Source organism: Malaya genurostris, chromosome 3, assembly GCF_030247185.1.
Source record: "Malaya genurostris strain Urasoe2022 chromosome 3, Malgen_1.1, whole genome shotgun sequence".
Lineage (NCBI taxonomy): Eukaryota > Metazoa > Arthropoda > Insecta > Diptera > Culicidae > Malaya > Malaya genurostris.
Genome location: NC_080572.1, coordinates 274,257,628 through 274,278,188, shown reverse-complemented (window position 1 = coordinate 274,278,188; position 20,561 = coordinate 274,257,628). Strand labels below are relative to the sequence as shown.

Here is a 20,561-nt window from a genome sequence, read left to right as displayed (position 1 = left end):
TGAATCCAAATTTCCAGTAGTTCCAGTTTCTTCAACATTTCATCAAAGTTCACTGTCACTCTGACAGTGTACCGCTTAGCGAATAACGTATCCTCGGAAACTTGTCCGAATATTCCGTATTATAATTTGTATTTGGTTATATTGCGCATTTCATACTTGATTAGACTCCTGCGAAAAAAAATATTCGCACAGTCCGTTTCCCACAATACACATATACAAATAAGTCCAGTATATGAAAACTAGTGATGCCACTTATGCAGATTTATACCTGAATTTACAGATTTCTGATGAACGCCCCAGATATTTAAAGATTGTACTTATTATCAAATGTTAAATGAACATTTTTGAAATTCACATTTTTTGAGCATTTAACTTTCACTATTGACATACTGTCGCAAAATTGAAATGAAGAGGCGCTGCTTGTTTAGAGATGATACTTTCAGCAACAGCTGTCCAATCGGTTGGAAAATTGCTAAGTACTCCACCTTTTTAACGATTTCTTATGAAACCGGGCAATTTCATTTGAAAAATCATAGTAGAAGTAGAAGAAAAAGTTTTTACTCTGAGGTGGTAATGTTGATCTTAGTTCATTGTGCGAAATCTACCGTTTTTTCAGAATAGAGCATTATACTTGGTTTGATACCAATTTCAAATGCCTGGAAATAACAAATAAAGTATCCAAAATAAATAGTACTCGATCGCTTTATATTCTAGTACTCGAGAAATTAACATTACACTGGTTTTTGTTTAAAAAAATGTTGATCCGGAAAAACCTAATCTACCCAATTTCACACATTTCTGAAGATTTTCCATGTTTAATCGTAGTTTACACTGAAAAAAGTAGTAGTATTAACTTTGAAATCGATTTTCTTCTACTCCGAGTGTACTTTTATTGCTGATAACTATTTGTACTATTGAATAAACGATAAAAATGTTGCAAATCACTACTGCCGATATGAAAATTTCCGAAAGAATCCTCCTTTGCTTGGTTCCATTTTTCATTGGAAGGTGTCGCTACCGGTAAATCAGCATTACGACAATGTGCCAATTGCACGATTGAAGAATCCAACCAACTCTTTAGCGATCACTGCGCTGCCCGAGTGGCGAGCTTTGAACTAAGCGATGGTGATAATTTTCAGATTTTGTTTGAAGATTGGAACAAAATGCAGGGTTTTTATTATTTTTTCTTATGAATCGAATACTAACATACAAAAACGTGTGAAAATTTGGTAAAAAAATCGATCATTAATGATTCAGTACACACTTAAATTGGATTACCGACCTCAGCTGTTCAAATCTCGGTAGGTGATTTTATCGGTAAAATTCACGTTTTATCACTGTGGTACCTTGAGGTACTGCTGTCAACAAATGTTCATTTGTGCTGATATATCAGTAGAATGGAAATATTCGGTAGTTCGGCTGTTCAAAACTCGTCAAAAGAGGCAAGATTTACCGAACGAAATTAAGTGTGTAACTTTCCGTGGTATGTTTGATTGATATTTATGGAGAAATCGTAACATGAAATACCAAATTCGAAGAAGTGAGGTTGGGTACTGTTTTCATATCTGGGATATTCTTTGTTTTTTCAGTTGGATTTTGAGATTAATTGATAAATTATGATCAAAAGTTTTATGACTAGTCTATTTACTCATGTTTTATCATCTAAATCAAATCAGTATGTGAACTGAAAATTTCAAATTTCATCCTAGATTGTCAAGAGTATAGGACAATTTGAAATCATATCACAGACTAACAGACATGACAGTATGAGTTAATTCTTATAAAAATCATTTTTAGTGATGCACTAGTTCCACCTATATTGTACTGCGCGAACTATTTACTATCGGTACACCCCTTGTGTTACGTAAAAGTTTTTTTACTAGTTGGTTTCCCCTCGTTTGTCAACACCGATCAGCTGCTTGCGGGGTTGCCAGATTTCATCATAATATTTGATAATGAATCGTCACAATAAATTATTGGATTACGTTGATAATATATTTAACTTTTTTAGCGATGTTGGAAGGTAAACATGTATTTTACTCAACGTTGTTCATCTAGACTATTTTTGATTGTGTTGGTAATTTTCACCCGAAATTAAGTGACGGCAGACCAGAAGAAAGTAAATATTGTAACAAAACGGGTTCGATTTTGTATTGCGTTGTAGGATGAGAAGTAGGCACAATTCTGTATATAGTTTTGGCAATATGTAATTAATCTGTATCCTGCATGAAATTCGCATGGAGGTATACAAATCAATACAGTACAGGTAATTCTGTATGAATGGCAACTTGGTTGGTAAATGAAAAAAATAAACACAGTCAAGATGACAGACAGGATGTATTTGATAGGGTAACGTGGCGCCATCATGACATATGCGAGTACTGTCCCAACTAAAGGAATATTCGAAATGACCGTTTATATGGTTAAAGAATCTAATTTGAGTGTCCTGTCTGTTAGTCTGTGATCATATGTTTGATGACAACACGTGAATAATCGTTTTTATTACCCATATTTGTAAGGTTTTGCCATCTGCATTCTTTCAAACTCAAGTAAATTGAAAAAATCGTCAAAAATTTTTCTAAAAACATCGGATAAGTCAAAACAATCACCATAACGCTATCTCGTGGTGACCACGCTGATTGGATTGTTCAATAAAATGCGATAATTTTTCCACTGTCACTGCACTAATTTAAATGCACAACATTTTGAAAACCTGCTTAAATAATTAACTTGGCTTTCCTGATGTGCAAGGTATATGGCATTTGTACTATAAATATTAGTGTGGCTTAAAGTCCCTATCAAAATTTTTAGCGCTAGTCTAAAAATTCATAACATTGTAATACCACATCGAGATTTTTGCTCATAATTTCTCGTAGTGATTTTTTCGGTGCAGATAATGATTATTACGAATAGAGTTCAAAGAAGAACGAAACAGGTATAGCATTTTTCATTGTGTTTTGGACTATGTGTCACTTTGCATTGCCAGCTGTTATTACAGGAGAAAACCGAACAATCAATCGATAAAACGTTCGCTGTTTCTGCGAATTGATTGTACAATGGAGCCAAGCGTGGACGATTTGTTGTCTTTCAAGGAGTTTCCTTTGATCCAGGAAGGTAATTCGAATAGTGCGCAGCTAAACATTGATTCGCCAAAGAAAGTATCTCCCAATCGCGAGTCTCCATCTGAGGAAGGTAACACTCCATCGATTTCAAATACTTTGTGGTTCGTGCACTGAGAAAGGGAATACAAATTTCAGAAAACACTACCACTCCTAAAGGACTGTCTATGCTAAGTTTCGAGTTCTATCAAAAGTTCTTCGATGTTGATACGATGACCGTGGTAGATCGAATAGCAACCTCAATCATTCCAAAACGGGCTCCGTCAGATTATCTGAAGTTAAACATCGCCACTAATCCGGATCTGTATGGCCCAGTGTGGATCGTGATAACATTGGTAATAAAAATAAATCGTTTTTTATATTTTGAAATTTTTCTATGTTGTAATTTTTTTGACTATAAATTATTAGATTTTTACTATTGCCATCTCTGGTAACATGGCGAGTTATCTTCAAAATAGTGGCAATCATCATTGGCGGTATAATTTCCACCTTGTGTCCGTTTCTGCGACTGTAATCATCGTGTATACGAGCTTAGTACCATTTGCGTTATGGGCCCTGCTCAAATGGAGCGTCCGTCCGGACGATTTAGATATAGAGGAGGTAACTAAAATATTAGTTTTGTGTAAGCGAAGCTCAACTTCATGACTTTGTTTTCATTCTATAGCAAACTGATACCCCTAGCCTTCTTTCCTTAGTGTGTGTTTATGGTTACTCGTTGGCGATCTACATTCCGGTTTCGATTTTGTGGACCATTCAGGTGTGTATACACTAGTCATATCGTCATCTGAATACGTTGAAACATCGATCCGTTCTTTTGTCCACAGATATCCCTTTTTCAATGGCTCCTGGTTGCAACGGCTACCTTTCTATCCGGCTTTGCCTTGCTTTGGGTACTGATGCCAGCGATAAGGTCGTCTAAATATTCCATCTTTATAACTCCGGCTATCGCATTAATTCATTTCGTGCTGGCCGCTGGATTCATGTTGTACTTTTTTCATCCATCCAATTCGATCGATACCGTGAATACGGTGGACCAACTGAAAGCGACAGTTGCATCAGTTATCGCACATAAAAATGCTTCCAATACTCAGTAATGGAATAAAGTCAATGGAATGATAAAACGGTTTGTTTTATTAATATCTAATTGTTCAATTTCATGCCATTTAAATCAACTTTGCCGAAGTAAAGATATTCATCACGATCCTGAATTTCGTTCGAATCGGAATGTTTCGATCAAATGCGAAATTTTCACTTTCGATCGGAATAATCCGACTCGATCGAAGTACAAATAGGGATAGGGGTGATTAGAGCTGATTTATAATCAAAGACGTCGTATTATCAAGATATCCAGCTCTTACATTTTATTTATTTTTTGCGAGCATTGTGCCGTCAGGCGACTCCTCATCGAAATTCGTACACGCTCGTTCATTGCTACTCTAAAGTGAGTACAATTTCACTCACTTTCGCTAAAAGTGTAACTACTATACTATACTATAATTTCGCAGATTTCGGTAATTTTTTACCGGATTTAATCGCTGAACGTTCGGTAATAAAAATGTTGTTGAGCTGTCAAACAACTCCCAAACAATTTTGCAAACCAAATTGAATTATCTAGCAAATTTGTAATCGGTAATTTTTTTTTGTTTTAATTTTGGATTTAAAAGGACTTTCGAATTTTACAAAACAATACAAATTTTCAATTTTGAGTTTTTGGAACGTGGATATTTTTCACAGAAACGAGCGAACCAAGTTTGTACCAGTCTTGTCTTAGTGTGTACACTATTTTTTATTAATTTAGAATTTATTAAGAACAATTCATTCCTTATATCTCGCAGTTACTTATATATTCTTCAATAAGGCAACAGGGCACGGTTAATGGGGCCTGTCTGGTAATTCCGGCGCCAGCAGCGTCCTGAAATACAAACTGCGGTTCGATAAACACGGGATTCTATATCTGCAAGGCGATACTGTATTGAATTAGGCTGAAAACAAAACGAACGTTAAAAATTTGACCGAACAAGCCGCACTTCATTGTAATATACCTCTTCGATGCCGGTGGTTTCACCAAAATGAACAACGTACAAGTATGTTAGCATACAAGCAGCGATAGCAAACCAATTCATCTTGAAACTGCTGATCAACGTAAGACTATTGCTGGAAATGAAATTCGTTGCTTTGTGATATCGTTGTTCGGTGGTGAGTAATGGATGATTGTTACCTGATTAGGGGAATGAAGTGTGATGCAGATCCAATGTGACTAATATCCAGAATGATGACCAATCTTGTTAGCATTTCATCAACATTCGAACCTCTTTTGGAAATTTTTTGTTCTCTCTTGTTTCATGGCAAATCTAATGCGATTTTATGTTGATTTTACTTAGCATTCCATCACAATGTTGCAAACAACCTAACATTAATTTTATGATTATTTCATTTGACACAACTTATTATCTTAAAGTTAAGCGAAGCCGCCTCTTTGTTACATTTCCGAGGGTAGCTTGTCCCCTGACCGAAGGTCACATAAGACAACAAAGTTTACTATTTAAATGGACCATATTAAATTTATTTCTTTTAAACATGAGCAATTTTTTCCGCGTGAATAAACAGCATTTTTTCTCTCGCGAATAAAGTTTCATTCCATAGAGGGTTTCAAAGAATCCAAGCGTATGTACTGATTATTTATAATATTCTTGAAAATTGCATAACATTAAATAACTCATTTTTGACCGGACTGATGAAACAAAAATAACATTGGATACTAATCAAAATACCCGGGCTTCGATGTAAAATTTTTTGAAGAATTTGAATTTGAGCATAAATCGATATAAAATAGCATCAAAAATTACCTTGCAAATTAATTTGAAAGAAATCATTTCATACTTAAAACCAAATCAAAATAGCGTTAGTAGAAATAGCTAAACTTAAATCCATTTATTTCAACTAAAAAGTTTGTTAATTCAAACCGCTAAAAATAATTAAAGGGGCTGGGGTCCACTAGGAGATTGATAGTACCTATTAGCCCTCTCCGGACTGTACCAGCCTAGATGCCGTGTGGAATCCGGCGGAAAAAAATGAACCAAGAATAGATCCACTGGGTTCCTGCTTCCATGTCGTAAAAGGCGACAATTGCAGGAGTTTCTTTTTCCTTTCAGTTATCAGATATTTTCAATGTTTCATTTCTGATTACTCTATTTTACTAAATTATCTCTTCATTCAACCTATCAATTTCCGTCTAGCTTCGGAGAAAAGTTTTATTAGGAATGATTTCTTCTTCCATGTTATTGATTGTCTTTCAGGATTATAAAATGAATGATAAAAATCAACCATTGCGCAAATCCGTTTATATTACAAAGTTAATAACATATATCGGTATATTGAATACATAGTAAAAAACACTTGATATTAATATTTCAAACAGTAAATTAATATTTTTCTCGGTAGTCGGCTGTCCAGATCAATCAATATAACCAATTGAGCCTAGTTTCATTTATAAAAATAGGGAAGTTTTTATTCTTTACGCGATAGTAATGCAAATTTTTCTTCAGTTTCCTCGAATAAGAGCTGTGAATCAAGACTTCCCGGGACTTCAATATAGGATATTGTTGAAACGTTCACTCGGGAAGTCAGTGCGTTTAGTGGTGCATCCGAGCATCTTGAAACCGGAACATACTGGGTCGCGAGCGTATAATACCAGTACTGAAATTTTTACTAACAAATATCCTTCTCCCGTGACACTTGTGGAGTGCGCAATAGTATATACGGCCTTTAGTAACAACAAGTGTTGGACTAACATCCCTTCCCATTCCTTAGACGATCAACGTTCGGGCCTGGCCGGCGCCGGTACTGATCAATGATTTCTGGGATTACCAGAAGATGTACATTGAAGGATGATTTACCAGTCCCATGTCGGATCATCTAAAAACTCCCTGTACAATTTCAGTTAATTCCGATCAGTAACGGAGTAGCAACCAGGGGTGGTCGCTCAAGCTCAAACCGCTAAAAATAATTAACTTTTAAACTAGAGTTCGTTCATTACAAACTAATTTTTCAAATTGAATTTACTGTGAAATTGGCCCGGGTTGGTGGTTCAATGCATAGGGCGCTGGTCTTACAAGCCAGTTGTCGTATGTTCGAGCCCCGACCTGGAAGGATTCTGAGTGTCAGTAGGATCCATAGTACTAGTCATGCAATGATTCTGTACACTAAGAATCGTCTGCGAAGTCTGTTGAAATAGAAAGGTCAAATTCCAGAAAAGGAATGTAATGCCAAGACTTTGCTTTGTGAAATTGTTTGACAAGAGATTGACAGGAAGGCACAAGTAGAATATTTAGGGGGGGGTGAGGGGTGGGTTGGTGGCGAAGGAATCACTTGCCCCGGGCGCAACGTTTTCAGGGGGCAGTAAACCAATCCTTTGAACCTTTTTTTTTGCTCGTCCAAGTCATCTTTCGGAGATGGAGTTCAGCTGTTTTTGTTTTGCTCACTAAGCCGAGCAGCAATTCTAATTTTGCCCCGGGCGCCAAATTTCATCGGTGCGCCCCTGAATAAAGAAAATACTGTGCATTTACACAGTAGATTGGATGTACGTTCATGCAATTTCCAAATTGATTTCCCGCAGAAAATCAAATTCCGGCTACAACGAAAATAATGGCTCAATAAAAATTCGAACATTCATAGAAATATGTCATACCGGAATCCAATCAATATCTTCATGCGGTACATCAGCGTTACGAGAATCTTTATCCCGTGTGTGTTAGGATTCTCTGGGGGGATTTATTGTTACGAATAATCGACAAACATTGAATAAAGTTGTTTTTATTATCACAAAAATTTTAGTTTTACCTGATTTCAAATAATTTTCGGTATCATTTTCGTCGAGGTCAAAATTAAGATTTAATTGTCGGGAGAGTGCACATTTTGAGAACTGTAGAATTTTTTATTGGGTATTTATTTAGTTTCGTACACGCAGAGAAAAAAATTGTATATATAACCAAATTTGGGTTTCACGCAACGATTTTTTTTGTTAAAATAGTGACAAAAGAAAATCTGGTTTGATATAAATAATATTGCTGCTTGAAACTACAAAACATGATAATCAATTTTACTCAGTGTGTTAGTTTGTTTCAAACGACAATTTGATAAAAACAACAAATATTTCACTTGTGCGTTCCTGTCAATTTCTTGACAAACAATTTCACAGTGAATTCAATTTGAAAAATTTGTTACGAATGAACGAACCTTAGATAAAGTTAAGAATTGTTGCGCTTTAAATTTACAAACTTTTTAGTTGAAATAAATTACCTTAAATTTAGCTATTTCAACTAACGCTTTTGTTTGTTGAAATCATACATTTTTGTTTGTTTTTAAAAATAAAATGATTTCTTTCAAACTAATTTACAAGGTTATATTTAAAACTACTTTTATTTCGATTTAGATTGGTTTAAAAATTTCTAGAAAACAATTATTTTTAATTTTGAAATTTTTTAAGACGCTTCGTCATTCCCGTTGCTACACGATCGAATTATTCACATACCATTGTATGTAATTGTAAAGCCCTGTTTCTTAATTTTTATAGCATCCAAACGATTCGGTGCTCTATCAGTCCGACCAATATAGAGAACCTGCATCAAATATTTTTGGTAAAAAAAATGTGTTATGTAATGTTATACATATTTTTAAAATATACTTTATCGTCAATACATACACTTGTACCCTTAGGCCATGAAAGAAGCAGATCAATTTTTACTTATGAAACGCGTACAAACTTCTTCCGTGGGAGACAATAATGTCAATAATGGTGTATACGCGCGAGAAAAAATTGTTCTGGTTTACATGTAATAAAACTAACACGGTTCATTTAAACAGTAAACTTAGTTGTATCATTACACAAATAATACCATAGATAAATTGAACCAAGTTTTTTCTAGATGTGAACCCGAATAAAAAATATTGTAGAAAAACAATACGATTTGCTGTTACAAAACCTGCCAGTATTTTGCTTTGACCATTGAAAAATATTTAAATGCATTGTTACACACTATTCAATTAATTGTGAATATGCTTTTTACAATAGAATGTATAGGTTGTTAAGTATCGTAACAATTCAAATCATAAAATTTTCTCATACAGGTTTTCTTGGAAAACCATCAAATGTACAGTTTGCATATTGTTTGAAACACCACGTGTACAATAAGTTCAATTGTAGAATCGTAGAAACAATATATTGAATCGTTGGAAATGAAAAAAATCTTGTCAAGATACAATAAAATGTATTGTAACTCATATATCTAATTGTGAGTCAATTGTTTATGCTGTAAAATCAATGGTTTAATTTTTTACGGGAAGGTATAGCAGGATTGAGTCAACGAGAACACTGCCGGTAACATTAATTCAACTTTGGTTGACATGTAAAAAATTGTTAGTTTATTTCAACAATAAACTCATTCGGAACAATTATATTTTTGGTTTGGTTGGACCATAATTTTGATTCAAATCAAACAGAGATCATTGTTTTTGTTGAAGGGAGAAATTGGTTTGAAACAATCATATTCTAGCTTGAAATGAATATAAATCAAATTTAAAAAACTACTAACTGTTTTGTTATTTTAAACATGCTCAATTTCTCTGCGTGTAGGAAGTGGGCCTTAATACACATTAATGAGTACTTTATTTTAACCGTGCGCATCAACTAATTTTTTGTAAACAACATTCCGAGTTTTTCTCTCTGAATCAGATTTTTGTCTACCCTGCCACAAAACAATACTAAATTATTCGATATTATCCACTTCCAAGAGTATCACACAATGACGGAAGCTGCAGCCGAATCGATAGATAAAGAACTCACTTCGAACGTTGAAAATCTATCTTTGGGCCAAGAACAAAAACACGAAAAACAGGAGATCAAAAAAAGTAAGGGATATTTCAATGCTACTGAGTAATATGTTGTTTAAATTATCCGCTTTTTGCAGTTGACATTATTCTACATGCTACTGGTAATGCTCCCATACTCAAACAGAAAAAGTGGGCTGTTGATCAGGAGAAATCTATTAGCGCTATAATCAAATTCATTCACAAATATTTGAAACTGGAACCAGGAGAAAAATTGGTAACTTGTGTTACATCGCCTAAATACATTAATTTTATTCTTGATTTATTTTACAGTTTTTGTACATTAATCAAACGTTTGCTCCCTCGCCGGATCAGATAATTAAAAATCTGTATGAATGTTACGGTGCCAACGGAAAACTGGTACTTCATTACGCTAAGAGTCAAGCGTGGGGATAAGAAAAGCACACCCTTGTCATTATTGGCTGTTCTCGTTTTAAATGTTTCCCTAAGTCATTTAGTTTTAAGAAAACATGTGTAAAAGAAAACGAATAAAAACATCAGATAACGTAATTTAAGCGATTCTCAAGTTTAGTTGAAGTGCAACAGCTACACCTAATTTATTGAGTTTTTTTATTTATAAATATATCTACAAAACGAAAATAGCAGTTTAATCTCCGCGGATAGATTCCAGATAATCTGCTGCTTCCTTCGCAACCCGGTGATACTTTCCGATTGCCGGGCGATAATAGTAGGACTGGTAATCGTTGCGCTCAGCCATTTTATTACGAACCTGCTTCTCTAATTCCAGCATTTCCCTTTTTTCATTTTCTTCGTACAGCATATGCAAAATTTTCTCATAATCTTGTTGAGGATTCGGCAAAATATAGCGGGCGATAAAACGCGTAATCGGATGGCTGTGGTATTCCCAATGTTTCGGTACATAATCAGCTGGAGTTTCCGTCAGCTGTGCTGGACCGATGAAAACATTGGTATAAAAAACCACTGCAACGACTGGGATCAAACCAAGCATGATATAGAAATGAAACATATCCTTAAATTTATGCCATTGAAATCTCGAAGGCGTAATTCCAAATGTTTTGGGTCCATGTCCGGACATTGCTCTGCTTTGCACCAATACTGAAATAATTCAATGTTTTGATATTTGATTGGAGTAAGTACCGTGCATTGCATAACAGATATGATCAACTATCAAATCGATAGCAAAAATCGCAACTTGTTAAATGATAAATGCACGTTTTACTTAAAGATATCTTACCATTTTTTCCAGCATTGCAGAAAACTGGACTTTTAATCAAAGCACTTAATTGAGCCGCGCATTGCGTTGAACGTGCAAGCGAACTCCAAATCGCCATTTTTCGGTATTGGATTTTTACCTTTTGCTTCTGTCACCAATTTGACAATCAGAGTTAACTAAAAAAAAGTAAAAAAAATAACTACACGGTTATGAAAAAAAAGTCATTAAAACACCGACACTTTTAAACAATCAGGGTTGAATTGTTCACGGTGAAGCTCTTGCGAGATCACGGTCGTTCGTCATATTATTAGCTAATTTATTTCGAAAAGTTAGTCCTGACATTTGCCGAAATCTGAAACCTCCTGCTCAATCAATTGTACAGGCTTGATTTCCATCTATCTCATTCCATGGCTGCTCGTCGCCAGCCACTCTTCAAGAACGGATACTTTGTAGATCGTTCTTCACTTGTTCGATCCACCTTGCTCTACCGACGACACGACCAGGCACTTCGAATAAAAATCTACATGAAAATTGTCCGTTAACGATTCACCGCCAGTTACCATAAATATAGTGACCCCTTGAGAATGATCGAAATAATCTTCTCGAGCAACACTGTTCGATTTACTAAGAACAAGTTGCTATGGAGTCCAAGAATAAATAAACAAACAATTTGAGAACGTAGATACGTGCAAGCGTGCATAACAGGTTTGAAATGTGAATCAATTTGCCTTTTGGAATAGTTTAAAAAATTATTAGTGGTTCAATAATAGATGTAATGGCTCCCAATAAAGGTTTACTATCACCAGTAATCTTTCCAATATATTTTAACCAGTCGACATCTCCTTGTTTCAGGCGGTAGTGGAGCCTCTAAGAAGATAGTTGAAAACTGTTTTGTAATACATTAAATTCATTGTTTAGAAAAAAGAACAATTACAAAGCCAAATTGCAAGATATATTTGTGTGTTTTCTAATGTCTACAATATATGGAAATATATGAGATATACAACAATTGCCAATTGACATAAGTTGGAAATGCCATCCGAAAAAAATGCCACTGTTAGTTCATTCTCTTTGATTTAGTTCTTCATCGAATAACCTCGAGATTTTTCCATCAAGATATTTTATCCTGCCGTAAACTATTTAGTGCAGTTTTCAATCATTTGTTTTAAATTAAATCATCCTTGAGTAGATAAGCTTTTGCTTTTTCAGTCGCTAACTTACGCGTCATTGTGAGTAATTTATTCTCTTCGCTCGGTTTAGGTGATGATCTAGGATAACGATTTCTACCATTCATTTATTTCGCATATGAAAAATGATTCGGGATTTGTTTTGTTTACATTCATTTGGTCTATAATATACAGTAACCAAGGTTACAATAACTATTATTCAAAATCAATAATCTATCAATTTGTGTTGCCAGTTTTAAAAATTTCTTAAGCAATGTCGTTTTGACATTACCAGTTACTGAGGGGTAGTTAAATTTGCGATACAGTTTTAAATAGCGAGTGGCAGGTCGTGTCGTCGGCTCTACCCTGACCAGATTCAAGGGCCATTTTCACTTGGCTATCGTTTTCCTTTCTTCACTATGCACTAAGAACGTGCATTATGTTCTCATGCATTATGTTGTCGACGTATATTTATAGATATTTATATCCAAATATCCAAAGCTATTCGTTTTTTATGCGAATATTCAAAGATATACGATTTATTTCATGCAAATTTTAAAAGCTATGCAGTTTTCAAGCGAATTTCCAACGTAATGTTGATTTCTCATTTAGTTTTAGAATAACACGAAACATCGAAATCTAGTCCCAGGCAGTTGACATAAAAATCGTTTGCGGCTTTTATGCAATTTGCATTAAAGTTGTGCTTTTAAAATATCATTTATTTTTTTCTTTGTATTTTATTGTAGTAAAACTTTTCAAGAATATTCTGTGAACAAAGCACAGCAAGTTATGGGCCTTTATCTTTGCTTATCTCATACTGCGTCGAAGTAAGAACTCGGCGCGAATTATAAAAGAAAATATATGATTTTTTGAAAATGTTAGACCCTACGCGCTCTCTTGAATATTAATTGTTTCTATTGATTTTAGAAATAAAAAACTTTAAACGCGTTTTTTTTTCAAAAGCAGGTTTCGAAAGTCCGTGTCCATCGTCATTCAAAAACTACTGCATTTCCAATTTTGAACACACTCTAACTATTCTCCTTTGATTTGTTCACTTTTGAGTAGTCTTCGCTGAGGTACAGTGGACACCGAAAATCATGATTTTTGAGAAGCGTCCTCAAAATTACCTCTTCACCGACTTATTTTTCAATATTTTTTCTTCAAAAATTCACAAAATGTTCTTCGAATGATACATTATTATGCAAAACTTTTGAATTTATTTTGTTGAACGATAATTCGAAAAAAAAATTGCTAAAATGATGATTTTTTCATCATGATGATGATTTTTTCATCATTTATACCTCTGTTTGGAACTAGAATGAAGAAAGATAATTTGAAAACAATTTTTTTGGGGAGCTTCAAAGAAAACAAATCTATTTTTGCCGAGGGTTTGCAATACCTGTAAAAAACCGATTTTTGAACCAACGAACGAGTGTTATATACCATTCGAATCAGTTCGTCGAGTACGCAAAATGTCTGTTTGTGTGTATGTGTGTATGTAACACTTTTCTCAGAGACGGCGTGACCGATTTCAACAAACAGGTTCAAATGAAAGGTCTAATGGTTTTGTACAAAGTTTCATTTGGATCCGACTTCCGGTTCCGGAATTATAGGGCAAAGTGTGTTAAAACTTTTACACCGTCACTTCCCGCTTGTGAGGCAACCGTTAGAAGGCTGGCTGCATTCCGGCAGCTGTCGAAATTTTACAGGCGAAATTGCGTCATCTCGCCGTACGTGTCTTGTTTATTTCTATCCTCCTTTTTTTCTTTTTTTATTCGACTTCATTTGATGTTCGTCAATCCCGCATGTACATACAAAAAACGAATCTTGAGACGAGGTAAACGAGATTGAAATATGGTTATGTTTGGTAGTGAGATAGCAATCTTATTGGCAATAACATTTTCCATAATTAGTATATATGAAGGGAAATAACTTATTGCCTTTCATATGTACTTTTTATTGAAAAAATAAAACCAAGACGCTTAAAATGTAGAACCGATTCAAAACGGTTCTGCCAATTTTGTATGGCAAGAATCCGACAGAAAAGAACCGTTAATAACCGCTAGGCGAATTTCTCTGCCGGAAACGGTTGTTGCATTGTTGCCAGGCAGAATTCCGGCAAAAATATCTGGCAGACATAGCTAGCCGTCTGGGGGGAAATCTGCCCGCCGCGTACAAGAGGGTTAAAGCGGCGAAACTAAAGACGTAAACAAATCTGAACTGGCCTCCAAACAACTTTAATTGGTAACCATTATCAATAGACAATCGAACAAACCGATTCCCGGATTGCGATTCTGGAGGCGCCGAAAATAGGGGTCATATATTAAGAAATGGATCCCCGTAAAAAATTAAACCATTGATTTTACAGCATAAACAATTGACTCACAATTAGATATATGAGTTACAATACATTTTATTGTATCTTGACAAGATTTTTTTCATTTCCAACGATTCAATATATTGTTTCTACGATTCTACAATTGAACTTATTGTACACGTGGTGTTTCAAACAATATGCAAACTGTACATTTGATGGTTTTCCAAGAAAACCTGTATGAGAAAATTTTATGATTTGAATTGTTACGATACTTAACAACCTATACATTCTATTGTAAAAAGCATATTCACAATTAATTGAATAGTGTGTAACAATGCATTTAAATATTTTTCAATGGTCAAAGCAAAATACTGGCAGGTTTTGTAACAGCAAATCGTATTGTTTTTCTACAATATTTTTTATTCGGGTCTCTCTCACTTTTCTCAGCCTTGGCTTGACCGATTTTCACAAATTTAGGTCCAAATGCTAGGTCGTTCACATAAACATACCGACTACACGATCTGCCACAAAAAAAACTGTCTCACAAATTTAACTACCCCTCAGTAACTCGAAACGTCAAGATCAAACCGTTTGAAATAAGTTTGAAACTGGCAGCCCAGACTGAACTGTTGTATTTTTTAAAACAGATACCGTAACCTTAGTTACGCATTTAATAATCGCGTAGAACGAAACTTAACCCTAATAAATTGACGGGGCAGTATAAAAACAGAAAAAAAACCCGAGATAACGACAAAAATCTTTTTTGGTAAAAGTTAATGTAAATCGTTGCCACCGTTGTTGTGTCACAACGGCACTTATTATTCTTGAGTGTTCAATTATATCTGACTGTAACCTGATGTTATATTAGTAAAATCAAATGAGATTAGGCACAACGGATTTAACACCAAATAATTTAGCCTCTATCATGCTCAGTAGTATAAGTGCTAAGTTTTATAAAGATATATTAATGCATATATAAATCAGTTCGTTAAAAATATTTGGTTGAAATTGTTGAGGTACATATTAATAATGGTTATCGTGTCTTGTTATTGATCAGAAGATGTTACAAATTAAAAGGAAAAGAGCTATTCTGAAATTGCGGAACGTTCAGAATTTATTTTCTAATATATATCTGCTTTGAATTTATTTCATTGTTCTGTTCTCTCTCTTATGATGTGCGTAAAGCTCCTTGTGTAGAGACTAAATCAGTTCACATTAACGATAAAGATATTTGAAATGACTATTATGTGTCAAACACTAAGTTTCGACGAAGAGGACACAAAAATTCATCAACATTTTGTAGATATTTATTATAACGCTTCGGGAGAATCGCTTTCGTAACTGGCATCAATTATTAATCCATGATCGTTAATGAAATCTAAAAAGACGTCCTGTCTATTCGATTTGAATCGAACTTCTTCACACGTCATATTGCATAGTTCCAGATTTCACGAAATATTTCAGGCTGCAACCACTGATTCCGCCACCGAGCAGATTATTATTTGCACAAATAGTAAGAGCATTGGAAAGAAAATAAGTAAAATGCTAAATTATTTGAAACAAATATTGCAATAATTGTAACTTTTACCTGAATGTCCATTTCCATTCTTGCATGTTTGTTTATTCGAGGTGCATGGCGACGAAGGTGACTTCGTAGCAACCAAAACAGTGTTGCTCAAAAAGATTATTTGTATCATTTTCAAGGGGACACTCAATGCTGTGGTTATTGGTAGTACATCTCACACGAACACTTTTTATTCCGATTTTTCTTCGGAGTGTCTGGTACCGTCATTAAAAGTGGCGAAGTAAAAACGTAAAATAATTTCTTAACTTGCCTCAAAACTATTCCAATCAATAGTCATTGTCAGTAGACCATTAAACAAATTAATTTCGTCTTTCCAGGTTCCCGCTTTTCGGATTAACGGCTGGAGATTGTAGCCATATATTCAAAAATGGATCCCAATAACTTTTCTTCAACCGACTTCGATTATACTGGTTCCGGAAGTACCTGCAATAATGGAAATCACTCAATTTCCTTGGAGATGGCCCAACCGACCTGAGTGATGTTTCACTCTCTAGGTTGTACTAGTAAGCATTTATATATGAGAATATGAGACATATGAGAAAGGCATCATTACAGCACTAGGTGGATTAAAACAATTTTAAGTCATAATACAAAAACTAATGAAAAAATCGTATTTTAATGTGGATCACATTTTTGTTTTCTATATAGGGGTGCAAATTAGAAACTAAAGAAAAATACACGTAGAAATGAGGTCAGGTTTTGAACACTTACAGCTCAGTCAATTTTGTATCAATTATTAATATTATGTCACCATTTGATTGGAAATATTTCTACGTAATGATTTGAATGTTCATAGCCATGTATTTTTAATTGTATATCATTGAAATGTTGATTAATAGCAACCAGTGTCCTATTTTGTCTGCTAAAAATCTCCGGCATATCGGATTTCCCTGCCATAGACGACGGTTTTGAAGGAGTAAGCGATATATCAAAGGGAAAGCATCGCTCTGATTGGTCAATCGATGCAAAAGCGAAGCTGTTGGAAGCACGCAAATCTATAAATATAAGCAAAATTATAGCTAACGTTTCAGTCTTTTGTGAAGCATGCTAGGGGTAGGTTGTTGCTAGACAGCAAGACGAAAAGTGCCATAAAACCGATTTGAAGCTTTAATCGGTATGCTTTCATCTTGGGTCATGCAAGATCGGATGAAATTCCATGTTATGTCGTTCCGCGCGACAATTACCCCAGGGTAAATTTTGAGTGCATATGATTAGTTTCTAATTTATATAAGATAAACTCGATTGATGATGAGAAAAGTTATCGCAGAATGGTAGTAATGGTAGAGAAACGCTATAAAAACAACTGCCTGCATGCAAATTTGAACACAAGCTTGGCGAAGAGAAGCTTAAATATCGATATCCGTATCGCAAGCGTGTTCAAAGATATAATTGCATACATTTGGGCTATTGATGTAATTTCATCGACTACAAAACAAATACAAATCACAACAAATAGAGTCTTTATTCTGGGTTCGCGTGTTCGGTGTTGGTTCCTAATAAAGATCAATCTAAGCAGACTCTCGTGCATTTGCGAATTCAAAAGTGTGACGATTAATTGAAAAAGTCGATCGTTAGAAATTTTGGTTGCCTTGTTCCATATAAAAGGCTCGAACAACCCCATGGGGCTGATCCTTGTAGTTTTTTAGTACAATTTGAGGTTTCACATGGACTGGTAATGTTGTAGAAATTTTAAAAAAGAAACAATCAAATAGTTTTTGAGATGTTATGGGAGCACTTTAAAAAAATTGTTTTGAGAAAAAAACGCGTTCGAAAATTGAGAGGTTTAAGAACGCACCTGCACACATTCTAGCACGTGTAGTTTTTTAACCATTGCAAAGCAAAGTCCTGGCATTTCATTCCTTTTGTGGAATTTGTCCTTTCTGTTTCAACAGACTTCGCAACCAATTCTTCACGTACAGAATCGATGCATGGCTAGTACTACGATCCTATTGACGCTGAAAATCTTTCCAGGTTGGGACTCGAACATACGACAACCGGCTTGTAAGACCAACGCCCTATGCATTGAATTGCCAACCCGGCCAACACGTCTTGTGTACTGTTATTTTACATGATTTGTTAAAAAAAATCGATTTTCTAACAGGCACACTATTGAACAATCCAATTAGCGTGGTCACCACGAGATAGCGTTATGGTGATTGTTTTGATTTGTATTGTATTTAGAAAAATTTGACGAATTTTTCAATTTACTTGAATTTGAAATAATGCAGATGGCAAAACCTTACAAATATGGGTAAGAAAAACGATTATTCACGTGTTGTCATCAAACATATGATTTCAAATTGTCCTATACTCTTGACAATCTCGGATAAAATTTGAAATTTTCAGTTCACACACAGATTTGATTTAGATGATAAAACATGAGTAAATAGATTAGCCAAAAAATTTTTTGATCATAATTTATCAATTAATCTCAAAATCCAACCCAAATAAACAAAGAATATCCCAGATATGAAAACAGTACCCAACCTCACTTCTTCGAATTTGGTATTTCATGTTACGATTTCTCCATAAATATCAATCAAACATACAACGCAAAGTTACTGAATCATTAATGATCGATTTTTTTACCAAATTTTCACACGTTTTTGTATGTAAGTATTCGATTCATAAGAAAAATAAATAAAAACCCTGCATTTTGTTCGAATCTTCAAGCAAAATCTGAAAATTATCACCATCGCTTAGTTCAAAGCTCGCCACTCGGGCAGCGCAGCGATCGCAAAAGAGTTGGTTGGATTCTTCAATAGCTGATTCTCTTAAACATCATCCCGAAAACACGCGAGTATGCTCGCTCATCAATTTGGACAATTTTATAGTACAGTGTAGCAACTGCGGAAACAACCCTGCGTGACGAAAACGTCAAACCGAAATTTACACACAGACACAACTACAAAACGAATCGAACGAAAACTTGTTTTTGCCTTTTGATCGGTCGTTTCTTGTTTGCATGTCGAATTGTACGTCCTTCAGTTCAGTACAACACCCATCTGCAACTATCGCGTCAAATGAAAATTACGCGTTCAAGAGGAGAGACGATTTCGTGTTCGTAGTGTGCGCTTTGTAGTGCGGTTAGCAATAGTAATCGTTAGTGCTGAAAGTGAAAAAGTGAGTTGGTTTTTTTTGAACAACTGCAGAATAAAATATGCATTGCTACCTACAAGAATTCGATGTAGTTGGCACCTAGTTTCGAAGCACACATTCCGTTTTCTTTTAAGTGGCAAAGGTGAACGGGACGGAAATTAGCATTTTTGGTTTGACTCGTCAGACAAGCATTTTTTTTTATTCACAACCTTGATAATCGCCTACTGGAACACGAGAGGAGGATATGGTTGGTGTAATGTTTTCCAACTGGCAATGCCTTCGCAAATCAAGGCGGAATAGTGGATTGTTTTAGCGTAGCAATTTAGATTGGTTGGTTGAAATTAGTACAATCATTTTCCCCTGCAGGTTGTCCTAGGTTCTACTAACCATCGAAAGTCACCGTTCCGCAGCAGAAGTGTGAATGACTCACGTTGACGAAGTAGAAATAAGTGGTAATTGAACATTGTGATGAGCAAAACTCTGTCTATCGTTGTTTTGTTGAAGGCTTACTCATAATTTCGTGCCCACAAGACCAGGGACAACTGTTTGTTGGAAAGAAGTTTGCGACAATGGTGTATGCAAATTGAATAGCGAAACAGAACGAAGAATCTCGAAGAATGATTGTTTATTCCCAGTGATAAGTGATAACGTGGCAATTGTGGTCCAGAAAAGAAAAATTGTAGAAAAAAAAATCATTCTTCAGTACACACTGCGCTCGCTACCTGCTCGGAAAGGTGCTAGGCATTCGCTCGACATTTGCGCAAACACAACATACCTCGTGACGGATCCAGTCAAAGCACTGTTCGAAACACAATGGAAACATTCGAGCAGAAAAGCAACCGTAATTTGCCCGTGAAGTTTCCAGGTGAGCGTTGCTTTTTTTTCCTTCTTTGTTCCGAAAAGTGGTCCCTACGTTTCTACGGTATACTGTGGAGATGTTCTCTCGAAGATCCATCTCACCAGTGACTAGTGACTGTACAGATGTGGAAAGCTATGATTAACATATTCATGAGTGATTTTAGTTTGATCGATTCACTGAAAAATAAACAGAAATGTTGAGAATGCGTCAAATGATTATACGACTAATATTATAATTTATTTCAAAACACCAGCAGGTTGTTGGCTCTCGTTTGCAATTACGGTTACGATTTCTTAAGTGTTTTCCCCTCCCGATACACAAATGTCATAAATTTAG

The 20,561-nt window shown here is 35.1% G+C and overlaps 4 protein-coding genes across 5 annotated transcripts in view; 3 read left to right on the top strand and 1 right to left on the bottom strand.

The window, feature by feature from the left end:
* The first annotated feature begins 2,968 nt into the window (after positions 1-2,968).
* On the top strand, positions 2,969-4,240 carry LOC131435705 (protein YIPF1). The gene is made up of 5 exons (XM_058603856.1): positions 2,969-3,192; positions 3,258-3,454; positions 3,528-3,719; positions 3,784-3,876; positions 3,944-4,240. Exons 1-5 carry the CDS (start codon positions 3,057-3,059, stop codon positions 4,211-4,213), a joined length of 888 nt encoding a protein of 295 aa, XP_058459839.1. The 5' UTR covers positions 2,969-3,056; the 3' UTR covers positions 4,214-4,240.
* Positions 4,241-9,778: 5,538 nt separating this feature from the next.
* LOC131437779 (autophagy protein 12-like) lies at positions 9,779-10,514 on the top strand. Its single transcript, XM_058607344.1, has 3 exons — positions 9,779-10,025; positions 10,085-10,221; positions 10,278-10,514. Exons 1-3 carry the CDS (start codon positions 9,920-9,922, stop codon positions 10,398-10,400), a joined length of 366 nt encoding a protein of 121 aa, XP_058463327.1. The 5' UTR covers positions 9,779-9,919; the 3' UTR covers positions 10,401-10,514.
* Positions 10,515-10,531: 17 nt separating this feature from the next.
* Positions 10,532-11,380, bottom strand: LOC131437778 (NADH dehydrogenase [ubiquinone] 1 beta subcomplex subunit 5, mitochondrial). Its single transcript, XM_058607342.1, has 2 exons — positions 11,221-11,380; positions 10,532-11,081 (listed from the first exon to the last, which is right to left on the bottom strand). Exons 1-2 carry the CDS (start codon positions 11,315-11,317, stop codon positions 10,612-10,614), a joined length of 567 nt encoding a protein of 188 aa, XP_058463325.1. The 5' UTR covers positions 11,318-11,380; the 3' UTR covers positions 10,532-10,611.
* Positions 11,381-19,205: 7,825 nt separating this feature from the next.
* Positions 19,206-20,561, top strand: part of LOC131434626 (rho GTPase-activating protein 68F) — a 60,021-nt gene continuing 58,665 nt past the window's right edge. The window contains exons 1-2 of one of the 2 annotated variants that reach the window (XM_058601538.1): positions 19,206-19,390; positions 19,733-20,231. In XM_058601538.1, the coding sequence (XP_058457521.1) occupies positions 20,180-20,231 (52 nt within the window). In that variant the 5' untranslated portion in view covers positions 19,206-19,390; positions 19,733-20,179. Of the gene's footprint in view, positions 19,614-19,732; positions 20,232-20,561 lie in introns of both variants that reach the window. The other variant, XM_058601539.1, reaches the window with a different exon arrangement.

Bases quoted from the DNA above. Each gene is read 5' to 3' on its own strand.
- LOC131437779 (XM_058607344.1), top strand. From the start codon at position 9,920: ATGACGGAAGCTGCAGCCGAATCGATAGATAAAGAACTCACTTCGAAC. The intron at 10,026-10,084 runs GTAAGGGATATT...CGCTTTTTGCAG, and splicing joins AAAACAGGAGATCAAAAAAA to TTGACATTATTCTACATGCT. The intron at 10,222-10,277 runs GTAACTTGTGTT...TTTATTTTACAG, and splicing joins TGGAACCAGGAGAAAAATTG to TTTTTGTACATTAATCAAAC.
- LOC131437778 (XM_058607342.1), bottom strand. From the start codon at position 11,317: ATGGCGATTTGGAGTTCGCTTGCACGTTCAACGCAATGCGCGGCTCAA. The intron at 11,082-11,220 runs GTAAGATATCTT...GAATTATTTCAG, and splicing joins CTGCAATGCTGGAAAAAATG to TATTGGTGCAAAGCAGAGCA.
- LOC131435705 (XM_058603856.1), top strand. From the start codon at position 3,057: ATGGAGCCAAGCGTGGACGATTTGTTGTCTTTCAAGGAGTTTCCTTTG. The intron at 3,193-3,257 runs GTAACACTCCAT...TACAAATTTCAG, and splicing joins CGAGTCTCCATCTGAGGAAG to AAAACACTACCACTCCTAAA. The intron at 3,877-3,943 runs GTGTGTATACAC...TTTTGTCCACAG, and splicing joins CGATTTTGTGGACCATTCAG to ATATCCCTTTTTCAATGGCT.